General features: G+C 38.4%; 2 protein-coding genes across 2 annotated transcripts; one reads left to right on the top strand and one right to left on the bottom strand.

Annotated features, from left to right (window-relative positions):
• The first annotated feature begins 4,268 nt into the window (after nucleotides 1-4,268).
• LOC111902617 (uncharacterized) lies at nucleotides 4,269-5,155 on the top strand. The gene is made up of 3 exons (XM_023898431.1): nucleotides 4,269-4,599; nucleotides 4,691-4,854; nucleotides 4,949-5,155. The coding sequence occupies exons 1-3, from the start codon at nucleotides 4,269-4,271 to the stop codon at nucleotides 5,153-5,155; spliced, it is 702 nt and encodes a 233-aa protein (XP_023754199.1).
• Nucleotides 5,156-13,440: 8,285 nt separating this feature from the next.
• Nucleotides 13,441-14,792, bottom strand: LOC111902619 (uncharacterized). The gene is made up of 2 exons (XM_023898432.1): nucleotides 13,833-14,792; nucleotides 13,441-13,752 (listed from the first exon to the last, which is right to left on the bottom strand). The coding sequence occupies exons 1-2, from the start codon at nucleotides 14,790-14,792 to the stop codon at nucleotides 13,441-13,443; spliced, it is 1,272 nt and encodes a 423-aa protein (XP_023754200.1).
• Between the last annotated feature and the right edge of the window lie 10,098 nt (nucleotides 14,793-24,890).

The raw sequence follows: 24,890 nt of genomic DNA, 5'->3' as shown, positions 1-24,890 counted from the left end.
TTGCTTGTCACAAGTTCAGGTGTTTCAAGTGCGGGGAAAGGGGGCATGTGTATCGGGATTGTAAGCAGGATCAGAGATGTTTTCATTGTCACCAGCCGGGTCATTTCAAGTCTCGATGTCCCGTCTTGGTGGTGGAGAGAGTTTAGGGCCAGGCGCCCACCGTTCCGCAAAAAGTCAAGATCGAGCCGCACTAGATCGCAGGTATGTAGTTTGAATCCTTCCCTTTGTAGTAACTCTATTGTTATGGTACTGCATCGATGTTAGTAGGCATGTATCTGTGAGTATTATATTACCTGCTTGTGGTCGATTGATATGCCATCTGCATACCTTGGATATTTGAATGGTAGTTAGGAGATGTGCTCTATGGGAGAAGGATTCATAGGATGCAATAACTGTAGCATGCCTGGGAGGGACTTGGTATGTCTCGCTAGATCGCAGTTGTATAGTGTTGGAGATGGATTGGTTGGATCCCTAGCTATGGTAGGCTTGGATTCCTCAGCAGATTGATTATGGAATGGTAGCAAGGATTTCTTTTGAGTATTGAGCAACAAGGGGTAAGCAGGATCGAAGTGGGGGAGAATCCTCCGAGTGTGCAAAGGTGGGAGCACGCAGACCCAGAATGAGTGTGCGACCTCCGAGAAGGAAAAGAAGTGGTTCAGCGTTGGATGGATTGAGGATTTCAGGGTTGGGAGTTTGAGAAACTCCCCATCAGCTAGTGCGTGTAATGGTAATGGTTAATTCGTGGTTGGGAATTCAGGTTGTGGATCGCCCGTAGGACTCGGGGGAGTCGGAATGAGGATCTTGAGAGCTAATGGCACATGGGTGCCTTCGTATTAGCAGTCAACAATGGATGATGATGTAAGAATATGGGTTAGTCGTAGCATCCACTAGCAGCTAGTCGGTGTGGAAAGGTGTTGTCAGACTACCGGATGCCGTAGCATTCACCAGTGGCTAAATAGTAAGAGAAGTATATTAAGACTGCGGTGTGGTCCGTAGCAATCGTACGTGAGGATAATTAGTAAGACTGCGGTGTGGCCCGTAGCATTAGATTAGTAAGACTGCGGTGTGGTCCGTAGCATTAGATTAGCAAGACTGCGGTGTGGCCCGCAGCAATCGTATGTGAGTATGGCTAGGCTACGGTGTGGCCCGTAGCACTGGTTTAGCAAGACTGCGGGGCGGCCCGTAGCTTTGGTTGGCTGGCAGCGTAGAAGTGTTATAAGACTACGGGGTGGCTCGTAGCATTCATCGGTCCCTATTCGTTAGAGCGAATGTATCAGGTGTATGATTTAGTGGCAGAGTGGATTGAGCGGTTATTGGTGAAGTTTCTTCGAAAGTCGCTGGGAGCGACTAGGAGTTGAGTTGGGGCTAGCGACCGGTGGGGGCCGATCATCCAGATATTGATAGATTGGTAGGGACCAGGGTGGTCTCAGTTTATCCGGAAGGCAGATAAAGAATAGCAGAAATTCCAGTCAGTAGCAGTGCTGGTAAGCAGTCTATGGTGAAATTTAGATAGTTGGTCGTGGGGTGCTCAACACCAATTATAGTAGAAAGAATGCCCAGTGGATATTGGCGATAATGACCCGTACTGGAAGTAGCGGGAGTAATGGATTTGGTAAAGATAGGATCTTCACAGTGGCAGGGAAGATAGTTGTTTTGGGGCATCGCCTTGGGAAGGCAAGGGAATCGCATGAGGAAAGAAGGGGTGAATCCCTATGGGTCCAGTTGCAGTACTCGGAGAGTACCAGAAGGTTGTCGGATGAGTAAGTTGTGTTTCCAGAATGATCAGGGTCAGAGTTGACCCGAAATGATTATCCGCAAGGATTTGTGTTAGTCAGAATGACCAGGTGGAAGACCAGTGAAGGTAGGCAGCTGGTGTTGGGATAATTGGCGGGTTTTGAAAGCAGATCGCAGGTAGTGGACCATGGCAAACTTCGAGGACGAAGTTTAGTGTAAGCGGGGGAGATTTGTAACACCCAAAGTTTTGGAGGCCAAGAAAGGAAAGAAAAACCTAATTTTTAGGGGCGACTCGGCGAGTCCAAGGAGGAACTCGGCGAGTCCGAGCGGGATCCGGGTCGAGGAGTAAGTGACCGACTCGGCGAGTCGGCCAAGGTGACTCGGCGAGTCTGGTCTGGGCGTGGAAAACCCTAAATTCGGGACTTAGAGCCTATATAAACGTCTTAATCTTCTTCCTAGGGTTCCTTACTGCCTCTTTAGCCCTATATACCAAACCCTAGCCGTCATATCCTTTGATTGAGCCATTTGTTGCCTTGGAAGGTGCATTAAAGCTTGGAGAAGGAAGAAGGGACTTGGAGGAGCAAGAAGGGACTATAGATCTGGGATTGTGAGTTCATTATGAGCATTTGGAGGTAATAAACTAGTTCCTGGACCCTTTTTGCACCTAGATCTGTGTGTGGTTGTTGGGGCTTTTTAGCCATAATGTTATTATTTTGAGTTAGAAGCCAGATATGAAGTTGCTACTTCAGATCTAAGCATATTATGGTCTTGAGAAGCATAAAGTAGCAGCCCTTGAGTTGATTATGGAGCCTCCTTGCCTTAAACCCTAGTTTGTGGTGTATTTTGCTTAGATCTCCTTCTCTACACGTAAAGTTTGCAACTTTACGTGAGGAATAGGCTTGGGAAGGGTAGATCTACAGATTTGAGTCCCTGCATGACTCAAAAGTCCTCTGCATGTATGAAGGACCGGATGGACTCGGCGAGTCCTTTGAGTGGACTCGGCGAGTATCTTGAAGATGAGGAGGAACTCGACGAGTGGGATGAACAGCTCGTCGAGTCGGATGAAGTTGGGCATGAACTCGGCGAGTTGGATGAAGATTGTCTTGAACTCGGCGAGTCTGTTCTTGGACTCGGCGAGTCAGGTCGCGAAACCCCAAACCCTTCGAGTTAAGACTTGAAACAGTGAGTCGAATGGAGACTTGGTGAGTTGGACAGGTCAGGACTCGGTAATCGGTAGACTCGGCGAGTCATGGACTGACTCGGCGAGTCGAGTCGCTAAGAGAAGGACTCTGAACATATGAACTCGGCGAGTCAATAGGGTGACTCGGCGAGTAGGGTTGACCTAGAAGGTTGACTTTGACCAGGACTTTGACGTTGACCAGAGTTGACTTAGTTGACTTTTGGGGGATAGTTAGACTAAGTGTTGCATTGATATTGGTAGCTAGGAGAGCTAGTGGAGTAGGAGTTCAGAGAGCTTTCGGTCAACAACTAGAGGATTATCAGCAGAGTTCAGCAGTGCGAGGTGAGTCTCCTCACTGTTTGTATGGGTCTAAGGCACCAATGCCGGCCCATTTAGAATATGCATGAAAGACCAGGGGGTGGCTCCTGGCACACTGTATGTTATTATGGGTGATAGGAAGACCCGGGGGTTAGCCCTAGGCAATATGCATGAAAGACCAGGGGGTGGCTCCTGGCACACTGTATGTTATTATGGGTGATAGGAAGACCCGGGGGTTAGCCCTAGGCAATATGCATGAAAGACCAGGGGGTGGCTCCTGGCACACAGTATGTTATTATGGATGACAGGAAGACCCGGGTGTTAGCCCTTGGCAATATGTATGAAAGACCAGTAGGTGGCTCCTGGCGTATTGTATGCTATTATATATGAAAGACCAGGAGGTGGCTTCTGGCACACTGTATGCTGTTTAGCTAAGTAGAGTAGTATGTACGGTTGTCTTTGTGATACTTGCATAAAAGACCAGGGGGTGGCCCTTGGCACATGTCTGTAAGACCAGGGGGTGGCCCTTGGCACTTGTCTATAAGACCCACGGAGCGGCCCAGGCTTGACCAAGAAGACCACGCGCGGCCCGTGGCATAATGGCAAGACTATGTTTGGCACATAGCACCTTACTTGATTATGGATAAGTCGGTTACGTATGGTACTTGGCTATGAATGGTTTGTATGGTATGTGGTATCTGGGGAACTCACTAAGCTTCGTGCTTACGATTTTCAGTTTTGGTTTCAGGTGCTTCCGGTAGCGGATGATGGAGCTCGGGATGATCGCATGGCACACACCATAGATTAGTCCGCCTGGGAATGTTTTACTCTAATAATGAACACGTGTTTTGAAAACTAATACTCTGTTTATGTTTTGAAATGATGATTTTACTTTAAGTAATATTTTATTAAAAGAAATTTTTAGTCTTGAATTTTGGGACGTTACAATTTTGTATTGATTATGAGGTGTGATAATATTATGTTTAATGGTTGAATTATTATTTCAAGCATCTATTATGTAATTTGTTTTGTAGGCATGACGGGGCGAAACAAACATACATGGACTACTAAAGAGGATGCAAGGTTTATTGAAACATTGTTCGAGTTACATGTATCCGAAAAGTATAGTGGTGCCGACAACGGATTCAAACCCGGTTATTTGAAGGCGATGCAACAATTACAAAATGTAAGTCTCTGTAACTCGGGTTTAAAAGCATGGCCTCATATTAAATCGATGACGAAGACATGGAAAAATCATTTCAACATCATGCACAACATGATATATGGAACAAACACGATTGAATTTGGTTGGGATACGAATAAATGTTGTGGTACCGCAGATGCTGAAGTTTGGGATGAGTTCATAAAGCAACTATAATGATTATGTTTGTAGTAGATTTAGCATCATTAAAACATATTGTAAATAAATAGTGACCAATTAATTTTTTCCATTCTTATAGAGTCATAAAGGTGTTGCGTGTTTTCGAGATAAACCATTTCCGCAATTCGATAACCTGTGTGAAATCTTTGGTAAGGATAGAGTTGCTGGTAATGGATCTTCTAATCTTGGAGAATATGTGATTGAAGAGACACAAAGAAACTCATTTGTTGATGGGGGAAGGGTTAGAAGATATTGTTGAAGAGACACAACAAACTGCTCGTGTCAATAGTAAACGCAAAAGACCTCCAACTGATGACACTGAAAGCTCTTATAAGGAAGCGGCAAAAGAAATGAAAGAGACTTTCAAGGAGGTTGGTGAGAAACTTATTGAAACAATATACAATGTAGGAAGGCAAGAAAATAAGGAAGCATGTGATATGATAGATAACGTTATCAAAGATATACAACACATGGCAAATATCAATGCCAAACAACGAATTAAGGCGATTGACATATTTAGCAAAGATCAATTCCACACCTGATCGTTTTTTAAGATGACGGTAGAAGAAAATATTTGTTACATGGAAATGGGTGTGAATGGCTCAATGTCATGATTAGGCTATTTTAAGTTATGTGTTTTTACAAATATTAAAGTTGTCTCTTTGCACATTCTATATTAGACACTGTTATTCTTTTTAGTTGTTAGGTGTTAGGCGTGCTTAAACCAACAAATAAAGGGGTACAAAATGACTCCAAAACACTGTTACTTTGCATTATAAATGTAATACAAGGTAAGCATGGTCGACCCATAGAGACACGAGACAAGTGCTTATACCGTTTTGCATAAGGTACAAAAATGGTCACAGAATGGGGGGAATTTATAAGCAATGATTTAAACAATAGAATAAAGCAATACGTAAATGATTGATTAAATGAAGTAGATTCAAGATTTGTAAGGACTCTAACTCCATGCAAGACAAATTAGCAATGTGATTCCAAGGATGAAATGATATTTGTTCAATTCTATCTAAATTGGTACTTGGAAACGCTAATAAGCTCTAGCACCTCCCATTCACCACATTGATTAACCAAAATAAGCTCTTTGATTAATCCTAACCTTACCAATCTAATCTAAACAAACTCTTAGAATTAGGTTGAAAGATTGCATTAAACTTTATGTGAATGTTCCCAACAACACACAATACACCTCATAAGTTCACGGAGCATAAGAATGTGTGAATAAGATTTACATTAAATTCATTCCATAGAAATCAGTTTAGTGCTTGTTACCTAGTCCAATTTACAAAACAATTACGGATTTTGCAATTAGAAAACTTGAATGATCTAACCCTAATTCAAATGGCCAATAAGAATCAAACATTCGATTGAAACAAAATCAAATTCACTAGATAGAAAATTGAAAGAAAACATCAAGTCATATGATTGAAATCACAACTAGAAGTCAAGACATAAAGTTGGAGAATCTAGGGTTCTAGCCACTCATGACTAGAACAAGATCACAAATCTAGAAAATGAAATTAAAGTTCTTACAAAATAAAATCAAATGTTCCCAGGTGTTAATCAACTCCAAAATCCTCCAGAAAATCGCCTTCTCTGCTCCCAAAATTGACTCCCCTTTAAAAAAAATCGGTTCTCCCATTAAAAAATGGTGAAAAACTGCTTTAAAACCCGCTTTTATGTTTACACGACCCGCATAAATTAACACTGTCGTTTACGTGCCCGCGTAAACGCAAAAATACACTGCACAGAAATCTACGTTTGCACGGGCGTGTAAACACAAGGCTTCCATTTACACGGCCGTGTAAATCTCTGTAAAACCAAAATCTTTATTTCTTTGATATCTTACTCCTCGGTGCTCCGCAAGTCCCGAAATTTTGTCCGCAACTCTTATTTACCTCCTCCAACAATATCCTACCTCCAAAAGTCCTTGAAATATCACAAAAATGTGTGAATGAAATTGCCTTATGAAAAATCCCTAAAAACATGCAAAATGCATGAGTTTAAACATAAATGCAATGCACTTTTATGGAATAAAGCTTCAAAATGGGTGCATGAAATGCACCTAACAAATCTCCCTAAGCTTGAACCTTTCTTGTCCCCAAGAAAGAGCAAGAAAAATTTAGATCGGGGAAAATAAAAGAAAATGAATAAAAATCAAATTCAAACTTTCAAAAATTAATGCAATAACCAAAACAAGCATGAAAGAGATCCAGTCCAATTAACCTCATTTTTGTAGTGTAGTTGAGAATGTACCTGCCGTGGCTTGAGTAAACTTGGCTTTAGTCTCAAAATATTATATAAAAATAGATATAAGACTTTAGCTACTCCCTAATGCAACTCAATAGAATCAAAGATTACAACACTTGTTCCCTCTCAATAGCGTCAAGTCAATGCATGGAACAAATTATGGTCTTACTCTCGTGAAATTGTATGTGACAAAACATGCTCAATCATCTTGTTTCACAAAATATAACAATGATTGACTCCAACTATTTGTTGATTAACAACAATATTTTTCTAAAAAATATCTTCTAAAAATTCCCTAATATTTAACCAGATTGGTTACAAATTTCAAACCACTTACACCAGTCAAACTAATTAACATTCAGTCCTAATGTCATAAGTTCAAATCCAAGTCCAAAGGAATCTTTTGACAGCCAAGCATTTTTCCTAAACATATTATTCAATTAACTATAAACACAAATATGTACAAAATTCCTAATTACATTTTCCTACAAAAAAAGATTATGGCTTTCTTTGAAATCCGTGTAACGGGTTTTCAACCAACACATCCAAATCAAATGACCTTAGTGTGTTAGATTTAAAAAGATCTCTCGGGTTTACTTGCTCGAACCTCAAAGGCCACAAATTAGCTTTGTTTGTTATTATTAAGTTCATAACTTTCTATGGAACCCGTGTAGCGAACTTTCAACCCAATCAGTCCCAAACAATTTAGCTTTAGACGATTAGGTGTAGAACACCCCTCAGAGTTTACTTGTTCGAGTCCCAAATGTCACAGATTAACTTAATAATATTTTTTTACATATATATACAAAACAAAATAAAGATAACATATAACACTCTTATAAATTTATTTGCTAGGCCTATTTCTTTATATTTTCATCCTTGAGTTTTCTATTGTGGGACATCTCATGGTCTATTACTATGAGGGCTTCTAGACATTTTTCGGGGGACTGAAGTTAACATGCAAAGACCTGTAGGTATAGTTGGAAATATGTTCCCAAGCAGGGTATATAAAAGGGAATGAGTAGAAAGGACTTTTTAGAGCGCTTGAAGGCTCGAGACATTGAAATTTTGTATTCTTTTTATGAATTTTTGAATTTGGCATTTTGAGTTCAATTGAGCATTTACTACTCATAAGACCAGTCATATGTCCCAAAAATTGACTCATGTCTGCTGTTATTCTCCAATGTTGACAATTTTCTCACTTTTTGTTTTGCACAAGTAGCTTCGGGAGGTGTGTTCATGTGTGATTAGCCTGCTTTTAGATTTTCAATAAAACAACATGTAACGCCCGTAGATCCGGACTAGTCAATTTAGAGGCAATAAGTGTCAAAAACGAATTTTTGGCAAAATATTATTTATAATAAATAGTCTTAACCAAGTTTTAGAAGATGTCTCAAGGTTTCCGTACATATAAAAAACGCCGAAATCCGAGTTATAACGAAGAAGTTATAGCCCGTCGAAGTTTTACGGCAAAACCGACACGACACCGGGAAGCGTAAATAGTAAATTTACGATGGAGCGACTTTTAGCCTTAGCAATATAAACGAAAGTTGTAGTAAATGTTAAACAAAGAACATACAAAAAAGAACGCCCAAATCTAACTTCGTATGAGGAAGTTATGAATTTTCTAAGATTTGGCTTAGCAATGCACGACCCGAAACTCGATTTTTAGTTCGAGCGGTTTTTGGCTTACGCGAACTAAATGAGAGTTGAAGATCTCATTAATAGGAACTCAACGGTAAAAAGATAGACGAAAACGGATTCCGTATGAAGGAGTTATGAATTCTTCGCGGTCATTTAGCAGTCTAAACTCCTCCTACTGTTAAATTTAAGATCGGTCGAGAATCAGCCGACGGAGTCTAAATGAAAGTTGTAGATCTTGTTTTTACCTACGCGTGGATATAAAGAACATTGAAAATGGATCTCGTATGCGAGAGTTATGATTTTTCTAAGTTTGAAGGCTGATACGCGATAGGGGGGACGTGGCACCACCAAAATTGGACACGTGACACCACCAGAAGGTTGCCACATGCCCCAACTCGGCGAGTATGTCCTCCTACTCGGCGAGTTCATCAGTCAGCACCCCTATAAATAGAGGTGTCGGGTTCCCTCATTTCCTCACCCCTCAACCCTCTTCTTTCTCTCTCTCTATACTCTCTCTCTAAGCTCCCTAACCCCCCTAAAAGCCAGGGTAAACCCCCTAGCACCCGAAGGAAGCCCCGTGGCTCCCAGAGTCCCGAGAAAAGAGCCTTTCGGCTCGGTAACGCTGCTCCAGCGAAGCTCGGTTTTGCGAAAAACCTGCTGTAAGTGAGCTACGCCTACACTATTTTTAATATAGCTTCTAATTACTTAAAGTAACATTATTAGGACCTTAAAATAATTAAGTGGGCTATTATTATGAGTTATATAGTGTTGTTTATGCTTATATAATAACAATAACAGCTAGACTATTAAATTAGTCTCGATAAATACTGAACTAAACCCTAGTGGTATTGATACGTGTTAAAGAACATACATGATTATATATGATAATTTAGGATAAAGAGTAGACCTAAATTAATTATGAGGAATATTGGGTAGTATTTTCTTATGAGTACAACTGAGTTATTCTCAGAGAATAGAACTTTAGTATATGTCATTTATCCGGGAGCATGGATTAGACACAATCATTGTCCCTAGTCCGAGAGTATGGATTGGACATAGTCAGCTGTCATTAATTCGGGGGTATGGATTAAGACATAGTCAGTTGTCGTTAGTCCGGGAGTATGGATTAAGACATAGTCATTCATCCCTAGTCCGAGAGTATGGATTAGGCATAACCATTTGTCATTAATCCGAGAGTATGGATTAGTCATTCGTCCCTAGTCCGAGAGTATGGATTAGGCATAACCATTCATCATTAATCCGAGAGTATGGATTAGTCATTCGTCCCTAGTCCGAGAGTATGAATTAGGCATAACCATTCGTAATTAATCTGAGAGTATGGATTAGGTAAAGCCGTTCATTTCTGGTCCGGGAGTATGGATTAGGTAAAACAGTTAATCCTAGGTTTGAGAGTATGGATAGTCTCGTTGTGAGGATCGACGGGGTGGGATAAGAGTTGATTATACATATGTGGTGAAATTGTATCATTTGTGAGTTCTAAATTATATATATGATATAACATTGTGGGATTGAAATCCCTATGTACTCACCAGGTTTTCCAACCTGACCCACTCAGTTTATTTATATCACAGGTGTTGATATGAAGTCACATTACACTGAGAGATTAAGGAGATATAAATCACTAGTGATAATGAATGTAAGTTCTGTTTATGCTTATGTTTCTATATTGACGATGACATCCCAAATGTTTTAAAAAGATTAAAAATACTTTTCTTTGGAAATGCTTTGATAATGTAATTATCATGTTTTTCTGGGAACAAATTCCGCAACGTTTTTCTTAAAAAGAGATACTCTGATTTTTATAAAGCATAAACAAAAGTGGTCTTTTTTGGCCGTGAAAATGGGGATGTCACAGTTGGTATCAGAGCATTAGTTTGAGCGAACTAGGAATATGGATTTATTTCTAGACTTAAACTTAGAATGCAAAGCAATGATTGTGAGGAGTGTGTCTAATAAAATTTAGGTAATACACCTGAATAGACACAAGCACTAGCTTATTTAGGGAAAATTCCTAACATGCTTTTATGTGCTAAATGATTTATGATATGTATTATATGATCGGATCTATGGTCTGTTGCCGACCGGATCTGTAAATTTTATGTGTTCAGATTTCTAAATGTTTAATTACGGTATTAGAACTGGCATGTAACTTTTCGAAATAAGAAAGAGGATTATGCGTCTAAAATCTTCCCTATCTATATTCTCGTCTCGATGCGCTGAATGCATGCTTCCGTGAATGTAACGTCATGGTGAAGGCTCGTAGCTAATTGAGTAAATGGAGGAAATGAGGAGGCTTGCGATAGTGAATGACGCTTGTTGGAAGATATCGTAAGATAGGTATCTTGCCTTTAGAATGTGTCTAATAAATAAATACGTCTAGTACGGGAGAAGTACACTTTCGATTAGCAAAAAGAAAGAACTTTTGGTATAGTCAAAGAATTTATCCCATCGTATGGAATTTCCACCACCAACCAAGTTGAAGCAGAATTGATGAATGAAGATACGTATAGAAGAAGTCCTAGTAGAGTCTAGGGGAAATTTGTCTGATTGTTTGGACACATTTTATGTGTTAAAATTGTTTTTTTTTGTGATAATGACTTGGAAAACTACGAGATAATACTTGGAACGGGTATGAGTAGGTGTGAATGGTAGTAGATGCCTATACTACCGGAAGCACAGGACTCACACTTGGATCAGGGAAAGTCACAAGGTTACCAAGAAGCTAGTAATTGATACCGTTTTATTCAAGAATGTCGTTACCATCGTTTCGCTAGTGACTAAGAAGACGATTGTTATTACGACCCTAGTGGTCATATCACATTGAGTCCGACTACGATGAGTAGCTTACATGGTTCAGAGAACCAAGTTTGATGTAGCGTCCGACTTAAACCAAGTTTGTTAAGAAGAAGAAGGAGTCCCAGATAAAGAATGAGTTTGTGACACGAAGGTCATGATTGAAAGTCTAACGAGCAGGTGCAAGACCGAGCACCGCTTGTAGTCAAGGAGTCCAAGAGTTAGATACTCGTTCGAAGCAACATAGAAGTTACAGTTATTACCTAGAATGAAGAGATAACGTATGGAGTCATTATACAATCCAGTTTCGTTGATGATTCTGAGACGTAATCATCCTAAGGGGGAGATAATTGTAACGCCCGTAGATCCGGGCTAGTCAATTTAGAGGCAATAAGTGTCGAAAGCGAATTTTCGGCAAAAGATTATTTATAATAAATAGTCTTAACCAAGTTGTAGAATATATCTCAAGTTTTCCGTACATATAAAGAACGCCGAACTCCGAGTTATAACGAAGAAGTTATAGCCCGTCGAAGTTTTACGGCAAAACCGACACGACACCGGGAAGCATAAATAGTAAATTTACGATGGAGCGACTTTTAGCCTTAGGAATCTAAACGAAAGTTGTAGTATATGTTAAACCAAGAACATACAAAAAAAGAACGCCCAAATCTGACTTCGTATGAGGAAGTTATGAATTTTCTAAGATTTAGCTTAGAAGTGCACGACCCGAAACTCGATTTTTAGTTCGAGCAGTTTTTGGCTTAGCAGTGCTGCCCTTTTTTAAAGTCGTTGGCTCGACGTGGCCCCTGAATTTGCTTTGTTCTAAGTAGGTGGGCCTTTCCAACACATCAACCTTCTCGCCACCTCCTTCAATGAGACATTCACCATTTCTTTGGCTTTCTTTTTGCGTACAAACCAAAAAGGACTTAAACCCTTAATATCGGAGGCTGTCCACTTGATCCTTCTTTAGTATTTATTAAGCAGGGTTATCAACTGCTTCTCTTACTTCTTTGATAGTTTATTTGAGTTGATGACCGATTGAGTGCTCTCCTTCTCAACATGTATTATCTTTAAAGGGTCCGGTGGAGTTTTTACTCCCGAATCTTGTGCTTGTTCCACCGGTAAGGTAGATTTGGATTTTGTTGTGGGTAATTCTACTTCTCTTCCATCAATCCCCATGTGCTTATCATCCTTGAACTTCAAAATGTCCATCACCTCCTCGTTTATGCCGCATTCCTTTGCAAGTTCTTTGGCTTTGTCCCTGTCTAATTTTTGTGACAAGACTAACTCCATAAGATCATGGGTAGTCAAGTTTAAGCTCTTTTCAGCCAATGGCTGGATCATATTCACAAAATTAACAAATTGAACATTGAAAGGAACATATTTTGCTTCATGAACATTGAAATTGATAACTTCACCATCAAATTCCATACTTAAAGTTCCATTGTAGACATCAATTTTGTTTTAGAAACTTTAAGAAAAGGTCTACCAAAAGTATGGAACTTGAACTTGGAGAGTCATCATCTCCAATATCTAGAACATAAAAATCAGCCGGGAAAACAAATTCATTGACTTGCACTAACACGTCCTCTAGTACACCTTTCGGGTGTACTAATGACCAGTCGACAAGTTGGATGATCGCACCGGTTTTGCTCAATGTTCCTACACCAATTGATTTAAAAATGGAATATGGTAGAACATTTATAGATGCACCTAGATCAAGCATGACTCGAGTTACTTAAATATTCTCCAATTTGCATGGCATGGTAAAGATATCGGGATCCGTGCACTTCGGGGGCATCCTCTTTTGCAAAATCACGGATACATTCTCCCCAACTTTTACGATTTGGTTTCCTTTCAATTTCTTTTTAGATACAAAAAGATCCTTAAGGAACCTTGCCTATCTAGGTACTTTCTTGATGGCCTCGTGGAGTGGGATGTTGATTTGAACCTTTTTGAACATTTGCATGATCTCACTCTCCTCCCGTTCTTTCTTCGTGCTCTTTAATCTTTCAGGAAATGGAGCGGGTGTGGCTTTAGATTTAGTAACAAAGGACTTCTTTTCGGTTGTTTTATCCTTCTCCTTCTCTTCTTTGGTTTCCTATTCGACCATTATTTCTTCTTCCTCTTGATCAACCGATACTTTTGGATCATTGTAGCTCTTTCCGCCTCTCAATGTGATGACACACACGTTGTGCCTTGGGTTCGTTTCAGTTTGGGCGGACAACTTTCCTTGAGATTCTAGTTTGCTTACGCAAGTAGCAAGCTGTGAAACTTGTTGCTCTAAGTTCTTTATGCTTGCTTTTGTTTCTTGCTGGAAAGCTTGTGTACTAGTTGCCAAACTCTTCACTATGTCCTCTAAGGACATACTTGATGAACCCGCTTGTTGAGGAGGGTGTTGTGGCTGCCTTGGCTGAAATTTTTGTGGTGGAAAAGGTGGTCTTTGTTGGTATTGATGTGGTTGATAGCTTCTCTGGTGATTTCCTCCCCAACCTTGATTGTTGTTCCATCTTTGGTCACCTCGTGGCTGATCGTTTCCTCTTTGATTTGATCCAGAATGGCCCTCATGGCTTTCGCTTCTTCATAATCTTCTTCTTGAAGTTGTGGGCACATGTCAGTTGGGTGTCCCACTTGAGTGCAAATACCACAAGGGCGGGGTGTGGGATGCACACCTTTATCTTTAGCTAGCATCATTACCACTTTCGTAAGCTCAGACAATTGAGCTTCAATTTGTGGAGTTTGGACTTCCTTCACACCTCGGGGTGTATCCGTGTACCATTCTTCATCATGGATTGAATGCTTAGAATCTTCAGCCTTGTTCTTGATTAGGTTGTGGATTTCAGTTGGAGTCTTGTCGGGTAAAGATCCACCACTTGAAGCATTAAGAAGCCTTCTTTCCATTGGATTCATGCCTTCAATGAAGTATTGGAGGAGTTGGTACTCGGTAATTCCATGTTTGGGACAATAGGCACAAAGTTTCTTGAACCTTTCCCAATATGTGTGAAAAGCTTCTCTTTTATGTTGCTTAATTCCAATGATTTCCCTTCGCATGGCTAAAGCTTTCATCTTGGGAAAGTATTTATCCAAAAACAACCTCACAAGATCTACCCAAGTAGTTACCGTCCTCGGTGGGAGGTCATAGAGCCAGTCTTTAGTTGCATCTTGAACTGCGAAGGGGAATGCCCTAAGCTTGATTTGATATTCCGTGACATTATGTGGTTTCATCCTAACACACACAACATGGAATTCTGTTAGAAACTTGTGGAGATCTTCATTTTCCAAGCCTCTAAAGGTAGGGAGTAAGTGGATGAGTCCGGATTTTATTTCTAAGTTGGTGGCAGCTGGATATGTAATGCAAAGAGGTTGTTGTGTAACCTCCTGCCTCGCCCATTGGAGAAGAGTTTGCTCGGGTGGTGGATTTGGAGGTGGATTCCCTCCATGGTTATCTCCCATCGCGTGAGAAGTGGCTGAATGTAACGCCCGCGTTTCCAGGCTAGGCATTTTCGTTGATGTAATAGTCTAGGTTAACCCTTGTAACTCTTTTTGAAGTATTAATGATGAAATATTTGAGTATTATGTGAATTATGTGAATTATGTGTTTATTTTCTTAATTACTATAATTTAATGAATTAAGAATAAAATGAGCGTCAAAATTAAAGTGTGAGATAAGCCCGATATCTTTACATAAAGTTGTAGTGGTCGAAACAAGGATTCCGAAGATATAAAGAATGCTAATATCTGAGTTATAACGAAGAAGTTATGACCTGTCGAAGTTTCGCGACAGAACCGACAACGCTGAATGACGTAAAAAATGAAATTTACGTTAAAGAGATATTTAGCCTTAGTGATCTAAACAAATGTTGTAGAGTTCGTTAAACCGAGAGCATGAATAAAAAGATCGTACAAATCTGACTTCGTATGAGGAAGTTATGATTTTTCGAAGTTTCGACTTAGCAGTATGCAGCCCGAATACTCGATTTGCGATCGAGCAGTTTTTAGCCGAAACAATCTAAACGAAAATCGAAGATCTCGTTAATAGTAGTGAAACGATAAAAAGACAGGCGAAAACAGACGTCAGACGAAGAAATTATGATTTTATAATGGAGTTTTCATGTCCCGACCTACTAAAAATAAATAATAAAAAATAAAGTCAAAATTAGTCGACGGGGTCTAAACGAAAGTTGTAGAGCATAGTCTCACCTACGCGTGGATATAAAGAACATCAAAAAACGGAGTTTGTATGAAGAGGATATGAATTTCTGAAGTTTTTAAATAATTAATATTTATTATTTAATCTTTAAATCAGATAGTTATCCGAAGGAGTCAGCAATCCGATCCGGGTTACTCGGAGCGTAGAGTTGTATGCCCAACGTACAGCGAAGCATGACCCGCCTTGAACTCGAGTGCTCGGAAGTATGTAAGTAGTGATGATCCAAAGCTTACGCCCCTCGGTGCTGAGCATTACGCCCATCGTAATGCGAGGTTTCTGCCCCTATATAAAGGATGTGAGGGCAGACGGCCTTTTTGCTCCTTTTCTCTTCTCTTTCTCCTGTTTTACCTCTTTTTTCGTTCAAAAATTATCCCGAAGCCCCGGTATCATTCCTGAGACCCGAAGCAAGTCCCGAAACCTCGAAGATCCTGAGAAGTAAAATTTCCGAGCCGAAGCTCTGCCCCCGAGGAGCCCGGTTTTTGTGAAGATCTTCCAGATCTACCAAAGAATACTACTTCTACAAGCCGTAGTGCTGTCCGATCATCTTCTAATCAAGTGAGTGTGTAGTCACTTTCTTCTAATGCATAATTATGAAGTATTTTATACGAAATACGTGTTATATGTATATTTTGTTGTTATATGTGTGAATGTATATTCACTTTCTTCTATCTCATAGATATGATTTGTTCTCTATGAAATACGTGTTATGTGTATGTGTCTCATCTGTTTCTTGGAATATGTATTGAATGAGAATGCTATGCAGGTTTTAAACTATGTATAAAAATGTATATTTTTATCTACTAATATGTTGGGTAGAACATGGGTAGATAGTTGATGTGTGATAAATAGATGAAAGGCCTCGATGTTGTTTTTGATTAAGTCATCTAGCAGAGTTTAGATGACGACCACATACTTTTCTAGACAGTCCTGTGGAACGCTAGCAGGTTCGCCACCTGTAGGTGTTAATGAACTTGGGTGTTCATTCGCTGTACTCCATCCCCATCATGGTTGCCTTATTTGACATATATTGTTGGGAAACCCCCGAATGCATGTGTTGTCGCCCCGATGAAATATTCTTAGACTAGGTCCCTTGTGTCAGTTGTTTTAGGGACATAAAGTGAGAATAACGGGAATGGGTAATTGGGTTATTGTTGGTTAATGAAAATAAATTTAATTACTTATTGTGGGTTGAAAACCCTATGTGCTCACCAGGCTCCCAAGCCTTACCCACTCAGTTTTCTTTGTATTACAGGTAGTGGCGCCAGAGCATAAGTTGGATGATTTGTCAAGTTATTTTTGGATTATAGACCTGTTGTTGTAAATAACTGTTGTAAGGTTTGTATTGAAATGTTTATGCTTTTGGTCTGTTTATCGGAACATGACGTCCCGAATATTGTAATATAATGAAAAATACATTTCTTTAAGAAATGCTTTGGTAAATCTTATTTTTATCATATTTTGTTTTGGGAACAAATTCCGCAACTCTTTTAATCAAAGGATTACTCTGAAATCTTTTTAAAAGCATAAATTAAACCGGTCTTTTCTGGCCGTGATTTTGGGGATGCCACAGTTAGTATCAGAGCATTAGTTTAAGCGAATTAGGAATTTGTAGGATTTCTAGACTTAAACTTAGAATGCTAAGTGAAATTATGAGATGTGTGTCTGTTATATTTTAGACACGAGCACTAGTTTATTTTAGGGAAATTGCCTAAAATGCTTTTATGTGCTAAATGTTATATGTTTGCCATATATGATATTATTTGTTCGGATCTATGGTCTGTTGCCGACTGGATCTGGAAACATTATGTGTGTAGGATTCTAAGCGTACGTCTACGATATTAGAACTAGCATGTAAACGTTTCGGAGTGATAAGGATGATTTGAATATCTATCATAAATGAAGATCTAATTTCACCTTATTCGGTGTATAGATCAAAAATGGTGAGAACGAGAAGTGGAGTTGGAAATGCTGATGAAAACATAATTCAAATACCAGTGATTGAGCAAATACATGTTGTAGCAGCAGCACTTGAGCCAATGACAATGGCTGGTGTACAAATGATGATTCAAACAATGTTGGATCGTCAGATGGAGAAGACTAGGTGGTTGCTTCAACAGAATCGTGAAGAACTGTCAATTCAAGTGGAAGAGCCCGAATTAAATGAAGGGCACTCAGAAGGAGGAAACTTCAGTGGATCTGTTGGTCAAACCAACCCACCGATAGTTAGGCAAAACAACCAGGATGGAAGGAATGATGGAATGGGGTGAAAGTACAAGGACTTTTTGACTTGAAAACCATCGACCTTCACTGGAAAGGAGGACCCGATCGGAGTCATGGATTGGATATCGGAAATGGAGCTAGCCTTCATGACGTGTGGCTGCAGAGGCAAGTTGCAGACCACTTTCGCAGTACGCCAGTTCAGGGGTGGAGCTATTCGTTGGTGGAACACTTTAGGGAAGACCCTAAGCCCTAATGAGCCACTGCAAATGACATGGGCAGAGTTCTTGGTGCAGTTCAAGCGCAAGTTCTGTTCGGCCCAAAATCTGTTGGAGTTGGAGAACAAGTTTCTGACATTGACAAAGGGCAGCATGTCAGTTGATGAATACACAAATGCTTTCATAGACAAGATGGAGTTTGCTTTGCGCATCGTTCCAGATGAGCTGACAAAGGTTGATCGATACGCAAAAGGACTCCCATGGGAGTACGCGGTGCCAGTACGTCAGACACCTACTCTAGAGGCAGCTATTTGGGCTGCCAAGTCTGTTGACGACATGATCAAGGGAACTTCAAGTTCCAATAAGAAAAGTAAATTTTCGAAGTCAAATTCGAAGAAGTTTGGAGGAAAGGGAGGCGAAGCGAAATTGTAACGACCCGTCTCTGGTATGTTGCTTCCATGATATTTATTTAGAAGTTTTCAAGAGGGACTCGGCGAGTCTATAGCCCGACTCGTCGAGTAGGGACGGGATTTCAAGCACATGTTAGTCGGCGACTCGGCGAGTCCATATTCGGGACTCGGCGAGTCTGCCTGCCAGGAAGAAACCCTAAATCCCCGGGTTTGCTCACTATTTAAGCAATGTTATGTGCCCCAAACTCGCCTCCTTCACCCTCAGAGAGCCTGTGAGAAAATCCTTAACCATTCATTGATTGATTAAAGTGTTTTGTGTGAATCCTTGAAGGTTTGAAGAAGAGAAAGAAGAAAGGACCAAAGGGAAGAGGTGTAGAGCAAAGATCCAAGGTCAAAATCAGAGTTCATTGAGGTATTTCTCGGATTCCTTCTGTTTTATGCTTTAAACCTCCATTAGAACACTTCTAGGGCTAGTTTGATGTATTTTCCAACCCTTATAGTTGTATGGGTGCCTTAATAGGTCGAGATATCCCTAGATCTGTTCATTTAGGAGTTGTAAAGCCCGGATCTATTGCCTTTTTGAAGATGCTTTGCATGAGAACCCTAGATCTAGCCTTTATTATGCTTTTTGAGCCTTATAATCTTCATGGATGCTTATGGGCACGTAAAGATAGAATCTTTACGTGCTAATCGAGCTAAGGGAGCCCAGATCTATAAGTTTTATACGCTGGATTCAAGAAGAATCGAGTTTAGAGTAGTTGCATGCAAGCGACTCGGCGAGTCGGAAGAACGACTCGGCGAGTCGAGTCGCGAGTCCCCGATTTTTCCCTTTTTGAGTGATGCCGAGTGGGGACCAGTGAGTAGTAGAGTGGACTCAGTGAGTTGGAGGCCAGACTCAGTAATGGAGGGACTCGACGAGTTGTTCATACAACTCGGCGAGTCCAAGGCAATCTTCTTAGCTCGAAGAACAACTCGTCGAGTTGTTCATACGACTCGGCGAGTCGGATGCAAATTGCCTGAGTTTTAGAATCAAAAGGGAACTCGTCGAGTTGATGCCATACTCGACGAGTAGCCACGAGTAGGGTTGAGAAGTGAGAATAGAGACTCGGCGAGTCAGGTCAACTGTAGGTTGACTTTGACTGGGAGAGTTGACTTTGTCCAGGGGTAAAAGAGTCATTTTACCCCAATGCAGTGATTAGTATTTGATTGAGTGTGTTTATGGAATTGTAGCCGGGGACATACCGGAGTAGCAGCAGATAGCTTCCAGAGCCATACACACAGCAGCCAGTTCACGAGGTGAGTTTCCTTTCCAGTAGGAACGGGTCTACGGCCACAATGCCGGACAGTTTAGTTAGCAGTAGTTCCGGACTTCAGTCCGATGCAGTAGTTAGAGTGCTTGATGTCTTTGTGATTCAAGCATGTTTTGTGTTATGTGTTCCGGACTTCGGTCCGATGCAGTATATGTGTTATGTTAGCAAATACGTGTTTATGTTATGCTATGTTCAGATAGTTCCGGACTTCGGTCCGATGCAGTTAGTTCCGGACTCCGGTCCGATGCAGCTAGTTCCGGACTTCGGTCCGATGCAGCTAGTTCCGGACTTTGGTCCGATGCAGTCTGTTCCGGACTTCGGTCCGATGCAGCTAGTTTCGGACTTCGGTCCGATGCAGTAGGCAAGGCCCAGTATGTGCTTTATTTGTTATTGCGTGGTATGTGGTAGTTTGGGGGGAGCTCACTAAGCTTTGTGCTTACGGTTTCAGTTTTTGGTTTCAGGTACTTCCGCAAGTAAAGGGAAGAGCTCGGGATGATGGCATCGCACACACCACGACTTCAGTTTTTGTCCTGGGAGTTGATACAGTTTTCTTAGATTTGTTTTGATACAGTTGTGACACAGTTTTCTCACAGTATTTTAGTATGGTTTAAGATACGTAGCGTATGGTTTTATCATATGATACTTAGTTTTATGACTTTTGGTTATATAAAAATGAAATTTTTGGGTCGTATTTTTTGGGTTGTTTCAGAAATGGTGCGAGAAGTGCAAGAAAAAGCACTTTGGGAAATGTAGCGAGGAGGTGACTTGCTGCAATTGTGAAAAAACGGGGCATTATGCCAACGAGTGCCCGTCCAACAAGAGGATGTGCTTTGGTTGTAACGAGGAGGGGCACATTTTGAAAGACTGTCCGAAAAAGAAAGAGGCAGTAAAACCCAACATTCCCCCAAAGCCGAAAGCAAGAGCCTTCCAGATGACACTTGAGGCTGCGAAAGATGAAGCTGATATCGCTTCAGGTACCTTTCTCGTAAACGAATTGCCTGCTCAAATTTTGTTTGATTCTGGAGCCAATTACTCCTTTATTTCGCATGAGTTTGGTAGAAAACTAGCTTTGCCTGTTGATAGACTAGATAATGCTTTATTAGTCGAAGTTGTTAGTTGGTAACACCGTTTGATTCTGGAGCCAACTACTCCTTTATTCTAGAGGGTTAGAAGATGAAGAAGTCCCGGAGCCCGGTTGCTTCTTACGAAGCTTGGCTTGCTTCCTTAACTTCTTTATAGTATTCTCTATCTCCGAGTCAATTGACAATGGTGTACCTGTACAGAAAGATCTTAGCATAAACAATTGGTAACACCGTGTCCCCGACAGCGACACCAATTTGTTAGGCGTGTCAAACCCAACAAATAGAGGGGTACAAAATGACTCTAAAACACTGTTACTTTGCACTATAAATGTAATACAAGGTAAGCAGGGTCGATCCACAGAGACACGAGACAAGTGCTTATACCTTTTTGCATAAGGTACAAAAATGGTCATATAATGGGGGGAATTTATAAGCAATGATTTAAACAATAGAATAAAGAAATACGTAAATGATTGATTAAATGAAGTAGATTCAAGATTTGTAAGGACTCCAACTCCATGCAAGACAAATTAGCAATGTGATTCCAAGGATGAAATGATATTTGTTCAATTCTATCTAAATTGGTACTTGGAAATGCTAACAAGCTCTAGCACCTCCCATTCACCACATTGATTAACCAAAATAAGCTCTTTGATTAATCCTAACCTTACCAATCTAATCTAAACAAGCTCTTAGAATTAGGTTGAAAGATTGCATTAAACTTTATGTGATTGTTCCCGACAACACTCAATACACCTCATAAGTTCACAGAGCATAAGAATGTGTGAATAAGATTTACATTAAATTCATTCAATAGAAATCAGTTTAGTGCTTGTTACCTAGTCCAATTTACAAAACAATTACGGATTTTGCAATTAGAAAACTTGAATGATCTAACCCTAATTCAAATGGCCAATAAGAATCACAATTCGAATCAAACATTCGATTGAAACAAAATCAAATTCACTAGATAGAAAATTGAAAGCAAATATCAAGTCATATGATTGAAATCACAACTAGAAGTCAAGACATAAAGTTGGAAAATCTTGGGTCCTAGCCACTCATGACTAGAACGAGATCACAAATCTAGAAAATGAAATTAAAGTTCTTACAAAATGAAATCAAATGTTCCCAGGTGTTAATCAACTCCAAAATCCTCCAGAAAATCACCTTCTCTGCTCCCAAAATCGACTCCCCTTTAAAAAAAAATCAGTCCTCCCTTTAAAAAATGGTGAAAAACTGTTTTAAAACCCGCTTTTACATTTACAAGACCCGCGTAAATTAACATTGTCGTTTACGCGCCCGCGTAAACGCAAAAATACACTGCGCAGAAATCTACGTTTACACGGGCGTGTAAACGTAAAGCTTCCATTTACACGTCCGTGTAAATCTCTGTAAAGCCAAAATATTCATTTCTTTGATAACTTGCTCCTCGGTGCTCCGCAAGTCCAAAAATTTTGTCTGCAACTCTTATTTACCTCCTCCAACAATATCCTACCTCCAAAAGTCCATGAAATATCACAAAAATGTGTGAATGAAATTGCCTCAAGAAAAATCCCAAAAAACATGCAAAATGCATGAGTTTAAACATAAATGCAATGCATTTTTATGGAATAAAGCTACAAAATAGGTGCATGAAATGCACCTAACATTAGGAATACTGAATTTTACTTTTTGCATATCTTATATTGGTCAGGGGCGGAGCCAAGATTAAAAAAATAAGGGTGGCTGACGTCGCAATAATATATCAAACAATAATATTATACCAGAATAAAATAATGGTCTAAATTTTTAAAAGCAAAAAAATCACAAAAAATTAAAAAATTGTCTCCATTAACCTAAAACTTTAAAAGTGTTCAACTACTTATAAGAATCCATCTATATTCACTCATTAACCTACAAGTATTAAAATAATTCGTTAGAACTTAGATATATGGTTCAATTTAGAAAATTAGAATATATATAAAGTTAATTAACCCATTAACCTACCATTACTAAAATAATTAGTTAGAATTTAGATACATATGGTTGATTTTAGAAAATTAGAACATATATAAAGTTATATAAAGTTAGGTGATTAATTAGCGTAGCTACTTACGAATTGATTATACTGTCAATTACAAATTACTAGAAAAATTAAATGTAATAAAAATTAAAAGCTACCTTATTAATTAGCGTAGTAGTAGCAAAAGCAAGAAATTGAAAAGTGAGTAGCAAAGAGCAAAAAATTGATCTTCATAAGTTGAACTCATCTTTTAATTGAAAAAAGGGTACGGTATATGTGGCTATGTGGTTAGGTTTGTCTGTGTGGTTAGGTTTAATAATTAATATTGGATTCCAAACATAGTATATTCGATTATGACAATTAAATTAACGTGAGATATTACTTGGGTTTTTAACCTAGGTGGTTCTAGTTTAACAATTGACAAATACAAAAAAATAAAAATAAAAAAATAAAGAGGCTAATCAACATACACTTTATATTATATTAGGTTAAAACCCGTGAACCCAAGTACATTAATTTTAAATAGAACTAAAAAAATGATATTTATGAAACCATTTGGAGCAATTCATTATTATATAAAATAAGTAATTGAACCTAATATATATTTTTTGATTTCTACAATTTCATAAAGATATAAAAATATTATTATGTAAAATATTCTAAGTAGATAAAAACCAATAGAAAATTTTAATATAACAAAACAATAAATTAATTTATTAAAACTAATAATATTAAAACTAATAATATTGGGAAATTCAATCTATACGAATAAAATACCATTTGCACTTCTAATTAAAAGTTTATAACTTTATATTTCTTATATATTACCGTCACATTTAAACAGAAAGTCACATGATCTTATTAACTTTCAAATCAGCTCTTATTGTAGAAAACAGAAATAACTGCTATTTTACACACAACTATTTGAGGCAAGAAAGTATTGATGCTTTATAGGTGTAGTTAAAATGATCGTCAAAATGCCTAAGCTATTACAACATGTTTAGCTGTGGAAATGAAGGTTGATAATAAAATAAAAATATAAATATTTCAAAAATAAAAGCATAATTTTGTTGTAAAACTAGATTTTATAACTTTCAAAAAAATCATGAATTGTGAAAATTTATATATATATATATATATATATATATATATATATATATATATATATATATATATATATATATATATATATATATATATATATGTATTTAATAAGTATGAAAAAAATAACTTCTTAACTACTGAAGTCCTCATAATTTTTTTCCACTTGTAGATATGTAGAAATATTCAACTAAAGAAAAAAAAATATATAACAAGATTTAAAAATAACAATACCAATATTTAAACTCAATTTAACAAAGGTTTTTGTGCTAAATCTACAATTCTACAACACTACACAAAATTTGCTACTAACAGAAGTTTTTTATATACTGAATAATATAATGGGTAACTCTTTAATTCATTCTAAAATCAAGTTTTTTGTTAAACTTTTAAATATCTCACTTAAATCTCAAATCAATTCCAACACCAACACCAACTCTTAACTCTTGTATCTAGACAATTGTCAAATGCTCAAATCTCATTTTATTTGGTAGCAAATCAATTCCCCAAGAAATCCAAAAAAAATCTCATCATTATAATGAATACATACATTACATTTCAAATTTTTTATGTTACTAAATTTGACAACATTTGTATTATTACTAATTTAACTTGTTATAGCAAGTCATAGTCAATATTGAAAAAAAATGGTCAAACTTGAATTGGTTTCATAACAAACATGAATAAAATGGTTAAACTACAAAAATAACAAAGATATATGGCTTTTTTTTTTCTTATTTTGGGCTAAATTATTTATCTTTCTAAAAGATTTAATTACAAAACTTGATATAATTATAATCATAGTATATTATTATTTATGTGAAACCCTAATATTATTTAATTTAAATGGAATATATGTTACCTTAAAAGGCTTTATTTATATTAATCCTAAAATATTGCATAAACAACATTTTATTTACACATGCTTGGTTATGAAAACCATAGTCACATTTTATGGTTTGAATATGAATAATGATTACCGCAACATTTTTCCTATT

This window comes from Lactuca sativa, chromosome 8 (genome assembly GCF_002870075.4).
Source record: "Lactuca sativa cultivar Salinas chromosome 8, Lsat_Salinas_v11, whole genome shotgun sequence".
Classification (NCBI taxonomy): Eukaryota; Viridiplantae; Streptophyta; class Magnoliopsida; order Asterales; family Asteraceae; genus Lactuca; species Lactuca sativa.
The sequence above is the reverse complement of the archived record's forward strand: the minus strand, read 5'-3'. Positions and strand labels throughout refer to the sequence as shown.